Source organism: Globicephala melas, chromosome 5 (genome assembly GCF_963455315.2).
Source record: "Globicephala melas chromosome 5, mGloMel1.2, whole genome shotgun sequence".
Lineage (NCBI taxonomy): Eukaryota > Metazoa > Chordata > Mammalia > Artiodactyla > Delphinidae > Globicephala > Globicephala melas.
This window is the reverse complement of record NC_083318.1, coordinates 63,969,285-63,989,827: the sequence shown is the minus strand read 5'-3', so window position 1 is coordinate 63,989,827 and position 20,543 is coordinate 63,969,285. Positions and strand designations below refer to the sequence as shown.

At 34.8% G+C, this 20,543-nt stretch overlaps 1 protein-coding gene and 1 non-coding gene across 2 annotated transcripts in view; one reads left to right on the top strand and one right to left on the bottom strand.

Annotated features, from left to right (window-relative positions):
• UBE2K (ubiquitin conjugating enzyme E2 K) overlaps positions 1-20,543 on the bottom strand; it is an 80,742-nt gene that overhangs the window by 19,496 nt on the left and 40,703 nt on the right. Inside the window, exons 2-4 of the mRNA XM_030881082.2 lie at positions 20,050-20,143; positions 15,814-15,872; positions 5,773-5,855 (exon numbers count right to left, since the gene is read on the bottom strand). Of these exons, the coding sequence (XP_030736942.1) occupies positions 5,773-5,855; positions 15,814-15,872; positions 20,050-20,143 (236 nt within the window). The remainder of the gene's footprint in view (positions 1-5,772; positions 5,856-15,813; positions 15,873-20,049; positions 20,144-20,543) is intronic.
• On the top strand, positions 12,264-12,389 carry LOC115865984 (U6atac minor spliceosomal RNA). The gene has a single exon (XR_004044481.1). It is a non-coding gene; the product is annotated as a U6atac minor spliceosomal RNA (small nuclear RNA).

The window sequence follows — 20,543 nt, the reverse complement described above, 5'->3', positions numbered from 1 at the left end:
CATAAAAAGGAACGAAATTGGGTCATTTGTTGAGACGTGGGTGGATCTAGAGACTGTCATACAGAGTGAAGTCAGAAAGAGAAAAACAAATATCGTATATTAACGTATGTATGTGGAACCTAGAAAAACAGTACAGATGAACCGGTTTGCAGGGCAGAAGTTGAGACACAGATGTAGAGAACAATCGTATGGACACCAAGGGGGGGATGCCGCGGAGGGGTGGGGATGGTGGTGTGATGAATTGGGCAATTGGTATTGACATGTATACACTGATATGTATAAAACTGATGACTAAGAAGAAACTGCTGTATAGAAAAATAAAATTAAATTAAAAAATTTAAAAAAAAGAAAAGCATTGGCACAAGGAGAGAAAATAATATTCTTCTTCAAGTAAAAAAAAATTAAAAAAGAAAAAGGAGGAAGCTCCCAATTTCTCCTAACATTATCATTTTTTCTTAATTTGCCAAAAATGTGGGATACATGTATATCTATAACTGATTCAGTTTGCTGTACACCTGAAACACAACATTGTAAATCAACTATACTCCAAGAAATTAAAAAATAAATAAATTAATTAAATTAAATAGATAGCTAGTGCAAAGCAGCCACATAGCACAGGGAGATCAGCTCAGTGCTTTGTGACCACCTAGAGGGGTGGGATAGGGAGGGTGGGAGGGAGACGCAAGAGGGAGGAGATATGGGGATATATGTATATGTACAGCTACTTCACTCTGTTATAAAGCAGAAACTAACACACCACTGTGTAAAGAAATTATACTCCAATAAAGATGCTAAAATAAATAAATAAATAAAGCTACTATGATAGGAAAAACAAACAACAACTTAATGAGCTCTCAGAAGAGTGAAGGTGGACCTTTGCCATGCCTTATATATAAAAATTAACTCAACACAGGGAACTATACTCAATATCTTATAATAACTTTTAATGGAAAAGAATCAGAAAAAGAATATATACATATATATGTATAACTGAATCACTTTGCTGTGCACTTGAAACTAACACTACATTGTAAATTAACTATTCTTCAATGTTTAAAAAAATCAGAAAAAAAATTAACTCAAAATGGATGAAAGACCTAAACGTAAGACTAATTTTTTGCAGGGGGGCTGCACCGCATGGCTTGTGGGATCTTATTTCCCCAACCAGGGCCCCGGCAGTGAAGGCACTGAGTTCTAACCACTGGACTTCTCGGGAATTCCCAAGACTAAACTTATTATAAAACTCTTAGTAGAAAACATAGGGTGAAAGGTCCACGACACAGCAGTTGGTCATGATTTCTTGGATATCAAAGGACAGGCAAAAGCACAGGCAACAAAAGAAAAAAATAGAGAAACTGGTCTATAACTACATCAAAATTAAAAACTCCTGTGCATAGAAAAAGAAAATTTTTTTTAAATCTTCCTAGGCAGAGAATACAGTCAATAGAGTGAAAGTCAATAGAGGAAAAGAATAGAATACAGTCACAGAATGGGGAGAAAATATTTACAAATCATAGATCTGACAAGGGAGTTAATACCTGAAATATATAAAGAACTCCTTCAACTCAACAACAAAAAACAAACCTGACCAAGAAAGGACTTAAACAAGCATTTCTCCAAAGATGATATACCAGTAGCCGATAAGCACATGAAAAGATGCTTAACATCACTAATCATTAGGAAAACGTAAATGAAACAATGAGATACCATCTCACATCCATTAAGACAGCTACTGTCAAAAAAACAGAAAATAACGGTGGCAAGGATGTGGAGTAATTGGAATCCTGTGCACTGTTGGTGGGAATGCAAAGGGACAGTTTATTCTCAAAACTGAAGGAAAAATCTAGAGCTGTAACTTTAGATTCAATTCATAACAATCTCAATGAGCAAAGTTTTAAGTCTTCTGTATGCTTGAAAACTTTCATAATAAATGCAAGGGAGGTATTCATAAACCATTAAGAATTAATTAGCTAAAAAGAAGCCTAAATGAAAAGTTTTTAAAAGCTGAACACAAGACCAATGGCAAACAATGACAATGTTTTCATAATTAGCTGTAATAAAATTAACACTAAAACAAAACTTATTCTTTTGACCGTAAATACTATAGAAACTATAACATCTTTGATGGTATAAAGAAATGTGTACACTTTTTGTTCTACATAAATTTTAAAACCTAAACTTGGTAATGTGAAAAAATACACAAACAAAAATAAAACTTTCTATTCCATTTATTTTGCTTTTCACAAACTGATTAAATTCATACTACATTAATATTTTTAGCATTTAATGTGTAAAATTAGCATAAATCTATTAAAAACAAATCCTAAAAGGCAAACAGAAGTATGAAATTTCAAAATGTGTTAGCTAATTTTAATTAATCAGTGGATAAAAATAAGTGAGTACTTTATAAATCTATCTTCAGTAAATTAATTTTGCTCAGATCTCAAAAATCAATAAGCACAGTTAATATGGCTAATATTCATTCATATGGATAGGTGGGGCCTTTAATATGTAGAGTAAGCACCAAATTGTGTGTATTGTTGACTAACTTGTCTGTTAAGGATCTTCCAGAAAATCATTACTAATCTATGTTCATTATTGAATGCTACTTAAAAATAACGGCAGGTTTTTTGTTATATTTTTTTGTTAAGGTATAATCAGAGTAAAATGCTTGACAGCTAGATGAATTTTTATATATGTATACACCCGTGGTAACCACCAGCTAGATCAAAATACGTAGTACTTCCAGCACTCAGAAAGCCTCACTCTTGCCCCTGTTATTCACGACCCTACCTACCCACCACTGTCCTAGTTTCTATCACCCAAAATTAGCTTTGACTCATGTTGAATTTCATAAAATGAAATCATACAGTATGTACTCCTTTGTGTCTGGTTGTTGCCACTCCACATGTCTATGAGAATCATCCATGTTGTTTGTGTCAACATGCCTTTTTTTTTTTAACTGCTATGTAGTGTTCCACTGCATGATTATAGCATTATATATCCATTCTCTTGTTTACAGACATTTGGGTGACTTGCAGTTTGAATAAATCTGCTATGAATATTCTTGTACAAGTCTTTTGGTGGACATATGCACTCATTTCTCTCGGATTTCTCTTGGATATATACCTAGGAGTAGAACTGCTGTGCCAATAGTGAAGGTGTATACTTATTTAGCTTTGGCAGATACTGCTGGTTGAGTGGCTGAACCACATTCTTACCAGCAATGCATGAGAACCATTTGCAAGTGTGTAGTGGCACCTAATTGTGATTTGAATTTGCATTTCCCTGATGACTAATGGTGCTGAGCACAGCTTATCAACCATACAGATATTCTCTTAATGCCCATTTGTGTCTTTTGGAAGAGCAGTATCAATGAGTGCAATTTTTATGTGTTGTCATTTTCTTCCCCAGGTAAAGAGACACCTTTAGTCATAAGAGGTGTCGCAGAAAAACATAATATGGTTTCCACACAGGGTAAGTTACAAAGTTAAGAAATAACCCATACTAACATAAGTTGTTAAATATTAAAGGTAAATCACCATCCACATGTATTAATAAAGACCAAGGTTAACAAACTGTTTTCTAAGATAACTGTTCCAAATTAGCCTAAACATTGACATTTAGATATCCACTGAATGTCAATTTACTTCAATAAAGGGGGGGATATCCACTGAATGTCAATTTACTTCAATAAAGGGGGGGGGGGCTGACAAACCCATGGATATCCAATCTCACCTATTTTATCTGATGTCTCTGATATCTTTTAGTATTTCAATGATATAGATATGAAAAGACTAAATTCAGCTATTTGACCTGCCTTAGGAAATGCGAATAGCTGATAAAAAGTGTTCTGATACAAAATTTCAAGTTCTCTATATACACCATAATCTTTCAACTATTTATAGGAAGATAATCAGAAGTGGTAGTACTGCTGGTTTAACTCTGAGCAAAAAGAGAAGACAGTGGAAAATTTTAGTGTGGAGTTTTGTTTTCAAAGGGGTGGAGGTTTCATTCTGTCTGCTGAGAATAGCCTGAGTAAAGTCAGAAGCAGAAGGACAGGCTACTGTAACCGTCCAGGCAAGAGGCAATGCAACTTTGGACCAAGGTAGTAGTAATGAACTGCTGCTAAAATGTTGGCGGTTTCAACAAGAGGATTTGCAGATTTCTCTGGTATAAAGGTACCAGAGAAAGAAGAAAGAAGAAACAAGAATCACGATGAAGTTTTGGCCTTAGCAACTGCAAGATGTAGCTGCCAAAACTTACATGGGGAAGAAGTAAATTTTGGGCTGGGGAAATAGTTCAGTTTCCAACATGTTTAAGTTTGAGATGTCCATTACATATTCAAGTATAGATGTTAAACAGGCAGCAGGACATGAGTCTAGAGTTCAGAAAATGTGAGTTGCAAGTATATAAACGGTGAAGTTATGAAATCAGATGAGCTCACCAAGGAAATGAGTATAGATTGGAAAAAAGCAGACTTAGCCCTGAGGTATTCTCATGTACAAAGCTCCAGGAGATGAGGGAGGAACTAGTTGAGAAGTCTAGGAGTGGGAAAAGGAAGGGGAGAACAGAAGAACTGATGTCCTAGAAACCAAGTGAAAAAAAGGACAATGTCTCTAATACTGCAAATTTTCATTAATATCACTGAACAACAGAGCTATAAGGGGTCTTCGAGATGACTTTATAGATAAAAACATGGAGGCACAGGAATTCAATAAATTATGAAAAGTCACAAATCAAAAGAATGACAGAAGATAAAGTTAGGTCTAGTCCACAATGTTCAATGTTTAACAGTATGGAATACAGATCAAGAAACTGGATCCCAAGAGATGATCTACTGAGGGAGAGGCTTTACTCAGGTGTGCTATTAGAATGGAAAAACAAAACAAAACCAGCAACTCTTGTCTGTTTATCCAATTACTAAATATACCAAGTGACCCATATGCTAAATGCTGTCATCCTGTTTCAGCTTATTCAGGTTCATTTCTTTCCCTTTCTTAACAAATCAAACACATAACTTATTGTTTTCTTCAACCCCAATGTCTTTTTATATCTCGTCTTGGTTGTTCAATCCATACTGTTAGAATATGCCAGGCTCTAATCTAAGAGAAATACATAAAACAACTCATTTACTCTTCTCAACAGCCCTATGAAATAGGTATTAACCCCCAATTTTTTCCAATAAGGAAACGAAGGCAAAAGACCAGGTAATTTACTCAAGCCCACAAAAATGAGTAAATTGCAGAGCCACGATTTTAACCTAGTGGTTAAACACTATCCTGCCAAGATAAAATCATACAAAACATGTGAAAGCACTGTACAAATGACGATACCACCTACAAAGGTACTTCTTAGAATCTTAGAACCTTAATCGCACTCAATTAATACGTTTTAACGTTTTCGTTGTCTACGTTCCATCCAAGTCAGAGCTGATTACTACAATACTTAAATTATTTTAGTCTTTCACAAATATCTTTCTGAGATAGCAAAAAATCAAATTTACCAAAGCGACAAATAAAATCCAAGATTTTTCAAGATGGAAAGCTAGCATCTGACATTACCTAATAAATCACTATTTAAATATAGATTCCAATTTCAACTGTAACATATTTTCTCTTATGTACTTAAGAGACTTCATCTAGTTTTAAAATTATTGCCAAATAAAAGTATAATATATGCTTATGTTTTGAGGCAAGTACACATTTAACACTCTAAACAGTCTTAGAATTCATATGAGAGAGGGTTGAAGGTGAATTCAAAATCTCTTACCATTGATCTTTCAGGATATCCAAACAAATAGCCCCTGTGACGGAACTAATATTAGGATGCCATATTTTAGTGATAAACCGGACCTAGAATATAAAGCACATTTGAGTTTTAAAGTACAGAAGTAAAACATATATAGTTTAAGTAGAACTATAAGAAAATGAAATCCTCGAGCTAAAAAAAATGCTCATACTTACATCATTTTGCCTAAGTGAAGGGAAGGGTGTAGGAGACAAAGCATTCAGTGAGCCAAATGCTGTCAATGACATACATTCTTTTTAAACCTTTTAATAAATGCTCAAAGAAACCCAACAATTAACTAGGTGTTTATAAATTACGTAGCATAGTGTTAGATGCTATGAGAAATTTAACATGGACTAAGATCCATTCAGGTAGATAAAGTAGTACAGAAAATCAAAATATAGATAGTAAATGGCAATTTTTCTAGAGTGAAGGGTGTAGAATAGGTTTGAAGGAAAAAGTAAGCAAAATCAGTACATGGAAACAGAAGTAGAAAGTGACTATAAGATTACTCCTGATTTTTTTGTAGCACTTTTTTTCTTAAATACTTTAAAAAATTTTTTGACAAATATTTAAAGGCCTACTATTATTTGCCAGGCACTGAGGCTCAGAGTTTAAGAAATTTACCCAATATCAAGTAAGTAGTTTACAACAGAAGATACAAACTCACACAATCTAATTTCAGATTCTGAGTGTACTTATTTAAGCATGAAAGAATAAGAAATCAACGATGTGAAAATGCTAACTCTATCACATCACCTTGAAATGAAATCTACTTCATCAGCTCTTATTTATGAGCTTTTGGAGGAAGAACAGGAGGAGGAGGAGGATTATACCTGACACATATATATGATAGTCATCTAGGTCAAAATTCTTTAACATTTAACAGATTAATTACTATGAACCAAGCTATGTTCTAGTACCTTGCAAAAATTAACTCATCAATATATGCTGTGATGAACTGGGAGATTGGGATTGACATTATACACTAATATGTATAAAATGGATAACTAATAAGAACCCACTGTATAAAAAAATAAAATTCAAAAAATATATATGCTCCAAATGTAAGCTATTTATGAAAAGAAGCTAAAAGAATTATCATGCTTCCACTTCTCTCCCTGTGACTTGTCTATACTATCTGTTCTTAATTCCTCACATATTCACTCACTAACTTACAAGCCATCTGAAAAAGCACTTCCATTCACCAATGACTTCAAAACACTTAAAACTAATGGAGACTTTCCACTCCTTGATCCTTTTTAATTCTTAAAATAACCTTACTGCTTTCAATGATATCTACTTCTTTCCATCCACAGAACACCATGTCTTTAAAGGAGACTATCATTCTTCACCTGGGTTACTGAACAGTTTTTGACTTTACTGCCTTCGTTTTCTTCCCCCCAATCCATTCTCCACACTGAAACCAGAGAGCCCTTTAAAACAAACCTGATTCATGTCACTACTCTACTTAAGGCCCTTTAACGACTTCTCATTCCGTTTATGTAAGCCCACACTGTTAAACTGATTCTAGCCTCGCTCTCAAATCTCACATCTACCCTACATTCAATACAAGTGCTCAACAAGTCATATTTTAAAAAAAAAAAATTTTTTTTTTGGACTCAGGGTCTTCATACATTTCTTCTTTCAATAACACACCTTGATATCCTCTTCTCCTGGCTAACTCCTACTTATCATTTAAGTTTCAGCTTCCATAATCACTTCTTCCTGACCTGTCCTATAGCACCCTGTACTTTCTCCTGTGTCACAGTACTTGATCACACTTCTATCATCTCTTTCTTATTTGCCTGGTCTTCTCTAAAATGCATGGTGTCTATCCTGCTTAGTAGAGCATTCCAAGCATCTAAAGTGCCTCACACTGAATGAATGTGCAATAATATTTATTATATATATATATTTTTGGTTTGTTTGTTTTAATATTTTGGCGACGTCAAATAGCATGTGGCATCTTAGTTCAATCCCCCCAGGGATTGAACCGTGCCCCCTGCAGCGGAAATGCAGTCTTAACCACTGGACCACCAGGGAAGTCCCGAGGAAAACAGAATTTTAAATTACTACTGAAGATGTCAGAAGGTTTACAATTTAGGCAGATGATCTAAGGATGTATGAATTATTCTTGCTTTTTAAAGAAGAATCTTCAATACATGATTCTCTGAAGACTCTACATGAAAAACAAATATGCTTATATGCAGGACCAAGGAAATTATTAAACTATTTCTTTGTACTACAATCTACAGTTAGAAATAAATAACTTTGAATTTGCAGATAATCTAATAAAGAAATTAATTTTCAAGAGGCCACTCCATTATCTACCAGTACAGATGTAAGTAACTTCTGTAAGTAGTTCTTTGTGTGGTTTTACACTCTTTTATCTATTCCTCTCTTTGTCATTCTTTATCATCAACTATCTCCTTTCTTAGATTTTTCACTTCTTTCTCAACTCTTAATATTACCAATGGTAACCACATATACCCCATCATTCTATGCTCAATTCATATCCATTGTATTCATCACATTCTCCCAGAGTACTACCATCCCCGACCTATAGCAACAAAAATGTACAAAGAACTTGGAAGGGATGAAGTATAAAAGTAACAATACAAAGACATTTATTATGACCTACTTGAGTCATACTTGACTCAAATATGAGATGGTTTACAGTACTAAAATACTTATATGAATAACAATTCAAGTTTCCTTATTTTCACAAATGAAACTAATACTAGCACTGTCTGGGTAACTTGACAACACTCATTAGCTTTGAGGAGCACTCAAAGAATTTAGAAACAAAAATCTTAACACTATGTACACAGTGTTACCAGACTGAAATAAAGGAAGGGGACGATTCTTAGGGGACGATTCTTAGTTATTTATATTGGTACACCATCATCAGTAATCTTATCTCCTCCCACAGGATGCAGCCTATATTTATGCACTCTTTAGTTCAACAAATATTTTACCTTCCACCTCATGGTAGATGTGAGCTCTATTTCCATCAGGAATTTCCAGTTTCAAGCTTGGAACTCAAGGAAGTTACAATATTAAACCTGCTTTAACTAACTTATTGTACAAAAGAAAATGCTATTTTATTTTAAATATGCATGCGCAGAAGGGAAGACTCATTGAAGGCTATTAGCATCGGTATTTATACTCAATTTCATATATAAAAGTACTTATAACACAAAGGAGAAAGAGGAAAATTCACAACCTAATCTCCAATAGTAAGTTCGACAAATCACTGAGCTAGAGTTTTCCTAATTTAATGGGGTTTTCATTCGTAGAATATTATTACAACTTACTTAAAAATAAAGTATGTGGCCAACAAACACATGAAAGAATGCTCAACATCATTAATCATTAGAGAAATGCAAATCAAAACTACAATGAGATATCATCTCACACCAGTCAGAATGGCCATCATCAAAAAATCTAGAAACAATAAATGCTGGAGAGGGTGTGGAGAAAAGGGAACACTCTTGCACTGCTGGTGGGAATGTGAATTGGTTCAGCCACTATGGAGAACAGTATGGAGGTTCCTTAAAAAACTACAAATAGAACTACCATATGACCCAGCAATCCCACTACTGGGCATATACCCTGAGAAAACCAAAATTCAAAGAGTCATGTACCAAAATGTTCATTGCAGCTCTATTTACAATAGCCCGGAGATGGAAACAACCTAAGTGCCCATCATCGGATGAATGGATAAAGAAGATGTGGCACATATATACAATGGAATATTACTCAGCCATAAAAAGAAACGAAACTGAGCTGTAATGAGGTGGATAGACCTAGAGTCTGTCATACAGAGTGAAGTAAGTCAGAAAGAAAAAGACAAATACCGTATGCTAACACATATATATGGAATTTAAGAAAAAAAAATGTCATGAAGAACCTAGGGGTAAGACAGGAATAAAGATGCAGACCTACTGGAGAACGGACTTGAGGATATGGGGAGGGGGAAGGGTGAGCTGTGACAGGGCGAGAGAGAGTCATGGACATATACACACTAATAAACGTAGTAAGGTAGATAGCTAGTGGGAAGCAGCCGCATGGCACAGGGATATTGGCTCGGTGCTTTGTGACAGCCTGGAGGGGTGGGATAGGGAGGGTGGGAGGGAGGGAGATGCAAGAGGGAAGACATATGGGAACATATGTATATGTATAACTGATTCACTTTGTTATAAAGCAGAAACTAACACACCATTGTAAAGCAATTAAAAATAAATAAATAAATAAAGTATGTGGGCTTCCCTGGTGGTGCAGTGGTTAAGAATCTGCCTGCCAATGCAGGGGACATGGGTTCGAGCCCTGGTCCGGGAAGATCCCACATGCCGCGGAGCAACTAAGCCTGTGCACCACAACTACTGAGCCTGCACTCTAGAGCCCGCGAGCCACAACTACTGAGCCCACGTGCCTAGAGTCCATGCTCTGCAACACAAGAAGCCACCACAATGAGAAACCCGTGAACCACAATGAAGAGTAGCCCCCACTCGCCACAACTAGAGAAAGTCCGCGTGCAGCAACAAAGACCCAATGAAGCCAAAAATAAATAAATAAAATAAAATAAATTTTAAAAATAAATAAAGTATGCATTGAATCAAACTTCTTCTATCCTATACTCAGCTGATTCAAAGATACATCTTCTCTGTTCAGAAGTAAACCTTCTGCTCTTCAGGTCAATAGTTTATTGCAGAGTAATAAAAAATACTCTGTAACCATGTTAAGATAAAACAATGTAAGTTTTCAACTGGGTGCAATTTTAGCTGCACAGTAGTGAGAACATGACAGTTAACGTCAATACTTTTACCTCAGAAGGCTTAAAATTAAACCTGAGGCTACATATTAAACATATGTGAACATAATTATGCAAGAAATTTACACAAATATTCCCCACTCTTTCCATCATTATCTACCAGTCAAAATTCAAATCTAATATAGTAAATATCTAGAACATATTTATCAACATTAATTAGCATCTACTCCAAAAGCTTACGGCCATAAATGGGAGGAGTACCATATTTAAAAGAATACTAAATTCCAAATATAACTAACTGGTAGAAGCCAGAGGGAGACAAATGTGGGTTGACTGAAGGAAGACCTTTCTAAATCTTGAAGTTACTTCAACATGGTATGGCTGGAATTAAGACAGTAGTGGCCTGAAGAGCAACATGAACTAGTAGCAAAAACATCAGACAGACCTCAGTTCTTATGTTTTTAGTCCATTTTTCTTGCTTTTCTGAAAAAGGTGGGAGGAGGAAGTGTTAATACAATAGTGATTTCAAAGATTAAATGAAATAATGTATCAAGTGCCTAAGACAGAACCAGAACTATGCAATCACTTTTGATTTACATTTACAGACTACAGAGGGAAATAAACACTTTTATTGAGACAATAATTTGCCCCCATTTAAAGTGCACAACTTCATGGTGGTTAGTACATTCACAGTTGTGCAACCATCACCAAAATCTAATTTTTGACCATTTCAACACCTCAAAAAGAAACTACAGGGACTTCCCCGGGGGTCCAGTGGTTAAGACTCCACACTCCCAATGCAGCGAGCCCAGGTTTGACCCCCCGGTCAGGGAACTAGATCCTGCAAGCCGCAACTAAGACCCGGCGCAGCAAAATAATTATTTATTTATTTAAAAAACAACAACAACAACTGGGCTTCCCTGGTGGCGCAGTGGTTAAGAATCCACCTGCCAATGCAGGGGGCACGGGTTTGAGCCCTGGTCTGGGAAGATCCCACGTCGTGGAGCAACTAAGCCTGTGCGCCACAGCTACTGAGCCCGTGTGCTAGAACTACTGAAGCCCACGCACCTAGAGCCCGTGCTCCACAACAAAAGAAGACACCGCAATGAGAAGCCCGCGCACCACAATGAAGAGTAGCCCCCGCTCACTGCAACTACAGAAAGCCTGCTCACAGCAACGAAGATCCAACACAGCGAAAAAATGAATAAATTAATTAAAAATAAAATTAAATTAAAATAAACGAATTGTATTTCTATAAACTGTAAATAAACAATTTGAAAATGAATTAATTTAAAAAAAAAGAAACTACGTAACCAACAGCAGTCACTCCCCATTCCTCCACACTCCTCCAGCCCTAGGCAACCACCAGTCTACTTTTTTTTCACTGTGATTTGCCTCTTCTAATGTTCATATAAATGAAATCATACAATGTGTGGCTTTTTGTGCCTGGCTTTTTCATTTAGCGTGATGTTTTGAAAGTTCATCTATTTTGTAGCACATATCAGCACTTTTATCACTTTTATAACCAAATGTGGTATGGATATACCACATTTAATTTTTCCATTCAGTTGATGGACATTTAGAGCACTTCCATTTTTTGGCAGTTATGAATAGTGCTGGTATGAACATTTGTGTGCAAGTTGTGTGGACACGTTTTCGTTTCTATTGAGTAGATATCTAGAAGTAGAACTGCTATGTGTTGTATGAAAGGAGAGAAGGTTAGCACTGCCCTCGACAAGGATGGAAGAAGCTCTCGGGCCTGACAACATGCATATGGTTAAGGCACTGACACCTACTTTGTGGCATCTAACCATTTTTTTTTCAATAAAAAATAAATTTAAAAAAGAAATAAGTGTTGTAGAAGTAGAACTGCTAGGTCATAAGGTAACTCTAGGTTTACCATTTTGACCAAAATATTTTTCAAAGCCAGCTCCAACACTTTACATTCCTACCAGTAACGTATGAGAATTTCAAATTAAAGAGGAAATTTAAGCATCAATGCTACTGTATTTTACAACGTTGCAGAGGGAAGCCAACAGACTACTTCAAGAAGGCCCTCTTAGGGTGGTAGTCACTGGTTAATGCTAGCTAATATTTACAGCATGCTTAGTCTGAGCAGGCACTGTTCTAAGTATTGTATTTCACTGAATCTCAGGTACCATCAATTATTCAATACACCATTATTTTATGTACCTTGAGAAAGAAAAAAACTCTGCCAATTAAGTTATAACATCTCATCCACTGAAAGATATATCCTGATTTCAGAGATGTTAAAAATATGAAAAAATATTTCATAGAATTATTGAAGTATTGTTTTTTAAATGGACTACTCTTTTAATCTTCATAATCCTTTCAAAGGATTTTACAAATGAGGAAACACACAGTGGTTAGATAGCTTGCCTAAAATCAAGAAGCCAGTTAAATGCCAGAAGAAAGATTTGAACTGTGGTTGATTATTTTTGTTCTTGGTAGAGTCATATTGACCGTTTCAGAGATTTTGCCCTTATTCCTTCCTCATTAGAAACAAGAAGTAGAGCACAGTGGGCCTTACAGGATCTAGTTTCTATTTAACCTCTAAGCCTCAGTTCCCTCATTCATTAAGACTGTTATGAAGACTTTCAGGAAAGGCATATAAAATTCCTAGCACAAAACAAGTGACAACTGCTACTATCATTATTTAATAGTAAAAATATAGTGGTTGAGAGCAGTCTCTCTTGAGATCTTTTCTTTCTTCCCTCATTTCCATTACAATTTTTTTAGGCTTTGAGGTCATCCTTATCTCGAAACATTTTAAAATCCTCTTTTCTTAAATTTACAGTATTCTATAATTAAAGTAACCTCAAGTCACTACTACTCATTCTAATGATCACACTGACAACCAAGATTACCTAGTGGAGGGTAACTAGGGTAAGGATGAAAATTAAGTCACAAATGTAAGATGAAAGCTTAATAGTGGTCATCTCCAAGTGGTCATACTGGAAAAAAAAAAAATGTTCTTTTAATTCTTCACTATTCAAATTTCTACAACAGGGGCTTCCCTAGTGGCGCAGTGGTTAAGAATCCGCCTGCCAATGCAGGGGACACAGGTTCAAGCCCTGGTCCGGGAAGATCCCACATGCCGCGGAGCACCTAAGCCCGTGCACCACAACTACTGAGCCTGCGCTCTGGGGCCCACGAGCCACAACTACTGAAGCCCGTGCACCCAGAGCCCATGCTCCACAACAAGAGAAGCCACCACAGTGGGAAGCCCATGCACCACAACGAAGGGTAACCCTGCTTGCCGCAAGTAGAGAAAGCCCACGCGCAGCAACAAAGACCCAACACAGCCAAAAATAAAATAAATAAATTTATTTTAAAAAAAAAATTTCTACAACAAACACAAACTACTTTTATAAAAGGCAAAAAAAAAAAAAAAAAAATCAACCAGGCTTAAAAGGTAGAAACAACCAAAATGTCCATCGATGGTTAAAGGGATAAACAAAATGTGGTGGGTATGTACAAGGGAATACTATTAAGCCTTAAAAAGGAATGGCATTCTGCCACAACTTATAATATGGATGAACCTTAAAGATATTATACTAAGTGAAATGAGCCAGGTACAGAAGGACAAAAATCGTATGATTCCACTTAAATGAGGTACCTAGGGTAGGAAAAATTCATAGAGAAAAAATATAACAGTGGTTACCAGCATGGAATATCAGGGAGTTATTGTTCAGTAGGGAAGATGAAAATGTTCTGGAAATGGATGGTGGTGATACACAGAAAACAATGTGAATGTGCTTAAGTGCCACTAGACTGCACACTTAAAAATGGTTAAAATAGTAAATTTTATGTTATGTATACTTTACCACAATTTAAAAACATCAACCAGGCTTATCAGAAAATAGATATACATAAACAACAGGATAACAGGCACCTCAAACTGGTAGGTGACTCAACTTCACCCTGGAACTTCCACTGCTGTGTCTATATTCTTAAATGGGGGACAACCAGTAGGCTGAATGAATGAATTCTGGAACATTTTCTGAGTGACTACTATCATATGCTCAAGGGACACTATACTTTCAGGAGCCACAGAAAATACAAAGGTGTATTAAGCCGTGGTCTTTGACCTCAGGAGCACAAAAGCTAGTGAAAGATACATATCCCCAAATAATACAATACATTAATTGGTACTGTAATTGTGGTGGTACTATATAAATTACATAAAATGCTATTGGGAGTAGAGGGAGAAACATTTTGACAGGCACAGCGTAATGGAGAAAGTGATACTTTACCTAGACCTCAAAAGAAAAGTAGAATTTTAAATGACAGGGACAATGGTTCAAGTGAAAATGACAGGGAAGTGTGAAAGAATAAGCATTAACCTACAAACAGCAAATAATCTAGGCTGGAGAAAAAGAAACTCATATTGTGGGTGAGGGCAGCAAGAGATTAGGATGGAAAAAAAGACTAAGGTCAGGTTACAGGAGATTTTAAATGCCCAGCTAAGGAGTTCAGACTATTAACAAGGAAAGAAAAGAAACATGATCAAAACTGCACTTTAGGAAGATTTATAGAACAACAGTGCAAAGAATGAATAGTATGGCAAAGATGAAAGGGTGATCAAATAATAGGCAAAACAGGCGCAGTAATAAAGCTGAACGCCTAAACTAAAATGGTGATGATAGCAAAAGTAAAGACATAAAGGAAGCAATTCAGTCAAAAAATAAGTTTAGGTTAGTTCCCCTTGTTATACACAATCCTAGATTATTGTTTCCTCTTTTAACATTCATCACAGTTGCAATGATTTGTTCATTTTTCCCCCCACTAGAACATGAGCTCCATGAAAGCAAGGACAGCAGTGTAAGTCTTACTTATTGCTATATTGGCACAAAGTACTCAAATAATTGTTGAATAAAGTCAGAGTACTCTCTTCCCTAAAAAATATACTTCTCTGAGGCAAATAAGGACTTGTATAAGGATTCTCTAAATTTGGGAACACTATAAGTTTTTCCAGACCCAGAATTTAAGCCGTTGTCAGATACACATCCTATTCCTGTCTAAAGCCATTACTAGCTGCCTCTGAGTAAGCTTACTTTTCATTCTAATTCCAGAAGCAAACCATCTGTCATTACCTGACATCTTGTCCATGCTAAATTTACACAGTAAACAACTAAAAAATTTGTAATTTTAATAAACACTAAAGTACATATTAATTAAACGAGCCAAGAAAAAGTTCATGCACAAAAATAGGCTTACAATACCTTAGGGGGATTAAATGGATATGTTTCTGGTATTTTAATCTCTAGTTGATATCTTCCTCCTAAAAAATGGGGAAAACAGAAAGTTAACAGTGCTGCTCACCTCAAATATGTAAAGCCAAATATAGTGATAGAACTTTTCAAAACATATACTATTTTATAGTCAATTACAACAGATTCATTTTAAAGCTGAAACCCAAAAAGGAAATAAACAAAAGCACTAGTTTTTAATTTAAAGGTTATTTAAAGCATACAGAATACCCATTTTAAACTGATATTAGTTTATCAGTGAATAATTGGAGAGATGGATGAATACATTAAATCCACAGACGATCCAATGCCAAAGACTTCACTGGAACAATTACGTAGCACAGGTTCCATCTCTTTTTGTTTCCTTTAGTCCACACTGATAAGTGTTGCTAAATAACGGGAAAAAATGGAAAGAAAAAAGGAAAAGAAGAAAAAAAGAAAGAAGATAGGGAAGTATAAAGGCATAGGTGGTACAAAGAAAAAGGATACACAGATTACGCCAAAAACTGAAAAATCTACTTCTAGCTGGTTCTCTCAAATGCAAAAATGTCCCAAAGTTTTAATCTGGGACATTAAATTAAATGCCAACACTTCTTGTTAAAATTTAAAAAACAAAATTCAATAGTAAGACAAGAGGCAGGAATAAAGACAAAAACCTAGTCTCTTCCTGTAAATGGGTATACAAAGAGACTGTTCTAACCAGTAACATATAAACAGTAGGCAACATTCCATTTTGGTCTGAAGTTATCTTGAGCAACTAGCAGCTAAATAAGTATTTTTTTTTTTAAGTTTATCTAGCTTCCCATAACTAGGATACTAAAGGGGGAGGATAACTGCTTCTCAGGAAACTCTGAAGGGGGAATCTTGCACTGGATGGCAGACTGGATTTGAATCCTAACTCTACGGAACCTTCCAATTCTAAGATTTTATGATCCATTACCAAAGAATATTTATCATTCCAAAATACAGCAAATAAAACTGAGCTAGTGAAATATTTATATATGAAACTATGCCTGGGATTTGCTTCAAAATAATCAAGGGATGAATTACATCAAAGACTGGCCATGAAATGATAGTTATTAAAGCTGGCTGATGAGTGCCTGGAGGTTTTTGCCTTCTGTATATATCTGAAATTTTCCATAATAAAAAGTAATAAAACAAAAACAGTAATTGTGCTCTAGGAACGCTACTGACTTCAAAATTCCGTACACTCAATTCTCAGTATATCCTGCCACTTCCTTCATTGTTAGAACAGATGAATGTGGATCTAAGAAAAAAACAAAAGAGCAATTCACTTGGTACCACTTTCTTCAAGCCCTTTTGGTGCCAATTCTTCTTTTCTTGCTTATTCCTTTTAATAGAATCCCATACTGACTAATGCACAAGTTGAACTAGATGCCTGAAGCACACAATACAGCAGCAGTGAAATATAAAGGAAAGAAGTAAAAAAAAAAGAAACAAAAAAAGACAGGTAAGAGAAGAGTACCTCAAGAAATTTTTGTGTATACAGAGATAACTGTTTATATTCAGAGTTATAAATGCTAGCTTCAAATATAGGTATAATAAATTTAGCCTGAGTAATGTGTACATTCTTCTTTTTCATTCCTATGAATCTTACTTTTTTCATTAAATTCCAAATTACTGTCTCTATAACCTTTCATATAAAGTTGTTCCTTCTTGAATGTCCAAAACAATCTCTTAGGAGCAGTGTGAGAGCCCTGAAATACTATATAAATAATGCTGGACCCTAGAGTCCCCCAAATCCTATTTCTACTCCATATGCTATTGGTATGCTCTGTCTTGCATTATTTGACAACTTCAATATATAATCAATACAGCATTAACCACAGCATTATTTGATATATATCAGAGTAACACAACTAAGGGAGCTTTATGATAACTACATTATTATTATCATAACAGTTTTCACTATAAAACATTTACTTCTTGAAGAACAGCTTTTACTACTACACATTTATAATCTTTAAATGGGGAAGGGATGAATTTTTCAAAAAATACCAAGAATGATTCCATAAATTTAAAACAACTCTTAGGTACAAAGCCTCAAGAACTAAATTGTTCCTCTGCCACTGAGCCGTTAAGGCAAAAGAAGAAAACATGTACAATACGGTCATTTTAACTCAATCTGATTACTTTTAACACTACATAAAATAGCTACCTGATTTCTTAATGATGTTATTAACAATTTAACATTCCACATGTAAACTTTTGCCCTGGCTATTGAGATAAAACAACAACAACAAAAACCTTCAAAAAAAATCCCTCAAAATTTAGCAAGAGTCCTGAGATAAATATTAGCAAAATATTTTACCCCTGTTCGTATTTCAAAAAAAGTATCTAAGTTTATGCCCTCAAATGTGCTTTTCTTAAACAAAATGAACAACTTCAATAGTTTTATGATAAAAAGAATACAATTTAAGTTTATCTACTTCAAATATATACCCAAGAAGCATATTAAAACTAATTTTATCAAACATTAATGTCTCGTTTAGTGGCAGCAGCAGACATAAGCACTTAAAAATGACCAAACTTGTTTCTAACTAATGAATGTGGTATAGTTATAATTTAATCATCCTACAAATAAGTATTGTCCAATTTTTTAAAAATTCATGTACCTTTATTAAGGGTTGCTAAGAAGGTAATAATAAACATTCTGCCTAGTTCAGGAGATCTCTTGTTTATAAATATCAATTTACTGGAAGAGCTCCATGGTGATAATGCTACTGCCCTAATATCTTTCAAAAATACATCTAAACAACCTAAAAAGTAATTCAAGAATATTTATAATGTATGCCTTCAAGAAGAAGCTTGTATATCATTACAAACAATATCTGCTATTAAGGACGAACTTGATTTTTATAAGATAACTAAAGATCTCTTCTCCATCTAACAACTGTCAAAAGGACTAAATGAATAGCATCCATGAAAGCATCCAGATGAGGCCTGGCATACAGGAGGCACTCATAAAACAATATACAAAATTAAATAAGTCTAGAAATGGCTCATATGAACTATAAAACAGAAAATAAAATATTGTCATTTAAGATTTGGTAGAATGTGCTGAAGACATTCTAGGGTCTTTAAAACTTTGAATGAAAAGAGAAACACAGTCTAGAACGTTGAATTTTTCTGAAAAATTTTGGGTAACTGTTCATTACAGAATTGTAGAACCACTACATTCAAAGGAGACATAACCACCACTTCCAATATTCAATCAATCCTGATTTATTCAAGAGCAGAAAGTGATTAGAAACACAGGCTTTGGAGTCAATGGCTATTAGGACTCAAATCCCAGCTGTGCTGCTTAGATGTCTTAGCCAAGTTACTTAACTTGCCTGAGCTTAAGTTTCTTTATCTATGAAACAGTGATAACCGTACTTACCTCTTAAGATTGGTTGTAAGGAGTGAATGAGAAAGTACACGTAAACCTCTAACAAGTAAGAACTCAATAAGTGCTACTACTACAAATTCCGTGACATGATTTCCATTAAACAAATATTTGAATGCTTATTATATGCAAGAATCTTGGTTATGCTATATAATCCAAATTTACAGTAACACTCACTACTGAAGATCTGCCTAATGAGGAAATAAAAAGCTATAAAGCTTCTTTCTGTATCTTACCACCCAATTCCATGGTCTAAAGTAGCTATAGACTTAGTTTGTAAACACAGAGTTCAGCAAAACTGTCTCCTTTCTATATGTCTTGAAACGATCACTCAAAGCTTTCCTGAATAAAGAAAATTAAATATTTGAAATACAGCCTGTATGAAGACATATGAGTAAATTACATGCTAAATGACAAACAGGGGAGAGAAGCCTTTTCTTTAAAAATTAACATAAGTCAGAAATTTAAGGCAAGGTTTGTTTACAGATACCATATGAAGGGTAACTGAGAGTCCATATAAGTTAAAGTCTTAACATGCTATTTGTTTTATACTGTTAGATTCTAACATAATATAACCTGTAACTTGGCTCTTTGGAAAAAGAAAAAAATTAGCTAAAATTCAGTAAGAAAAATCAGTCTAGATAAGTATCTAAATTTATTATTTAAAAACTGCTGTATATATCCTTAAGCCAAATGAAGTTACCTTTCACGTAGTTTATAAATGCTTGAGATTATTCTGATTTAATGTTTCGGACAAGTTCTAATATGCACAATATTTTGATACAGAAAAAAGTACTTGCCTTCATATGGTGTGTCTGGAGGTCCTGCTATTTCTCCTCTTAATTCTGTAAAATTCTCATCTACAAGATCTACTTTAATTTGATTTTTGCTCGTCTTAAAAATAAACAGAAAATAAATGTTAGTTATATCAGCAAGAAAAAGGCCTATTTTTATTAAAGTATTACCTATAAAAAATTTTGAAACACGCTCTTTCATAAGCTTATCTGCTCTAGTAAAAATAATAGTCTGCTTTTCTAGAACGTAATTAGCCAATCTGAATATTTAAAACAAAAATACTAACAAATTTTAACTGCAATGTTTTTAATGACATAACACCACTTTGAACAACAGTACAATGTCTGGTTGACTTTACAGGAATGTTTTGAGAAAACTAGCAGATACCTTTATTTTATATTTGCTGAGTTCATGTGTGTTAGGTCCAAAGTGATAATTCTATTCATCTGTAGATGAACTCTGCAATTCGATACCCCCGGGCTACATGGGTTCTAGCCCC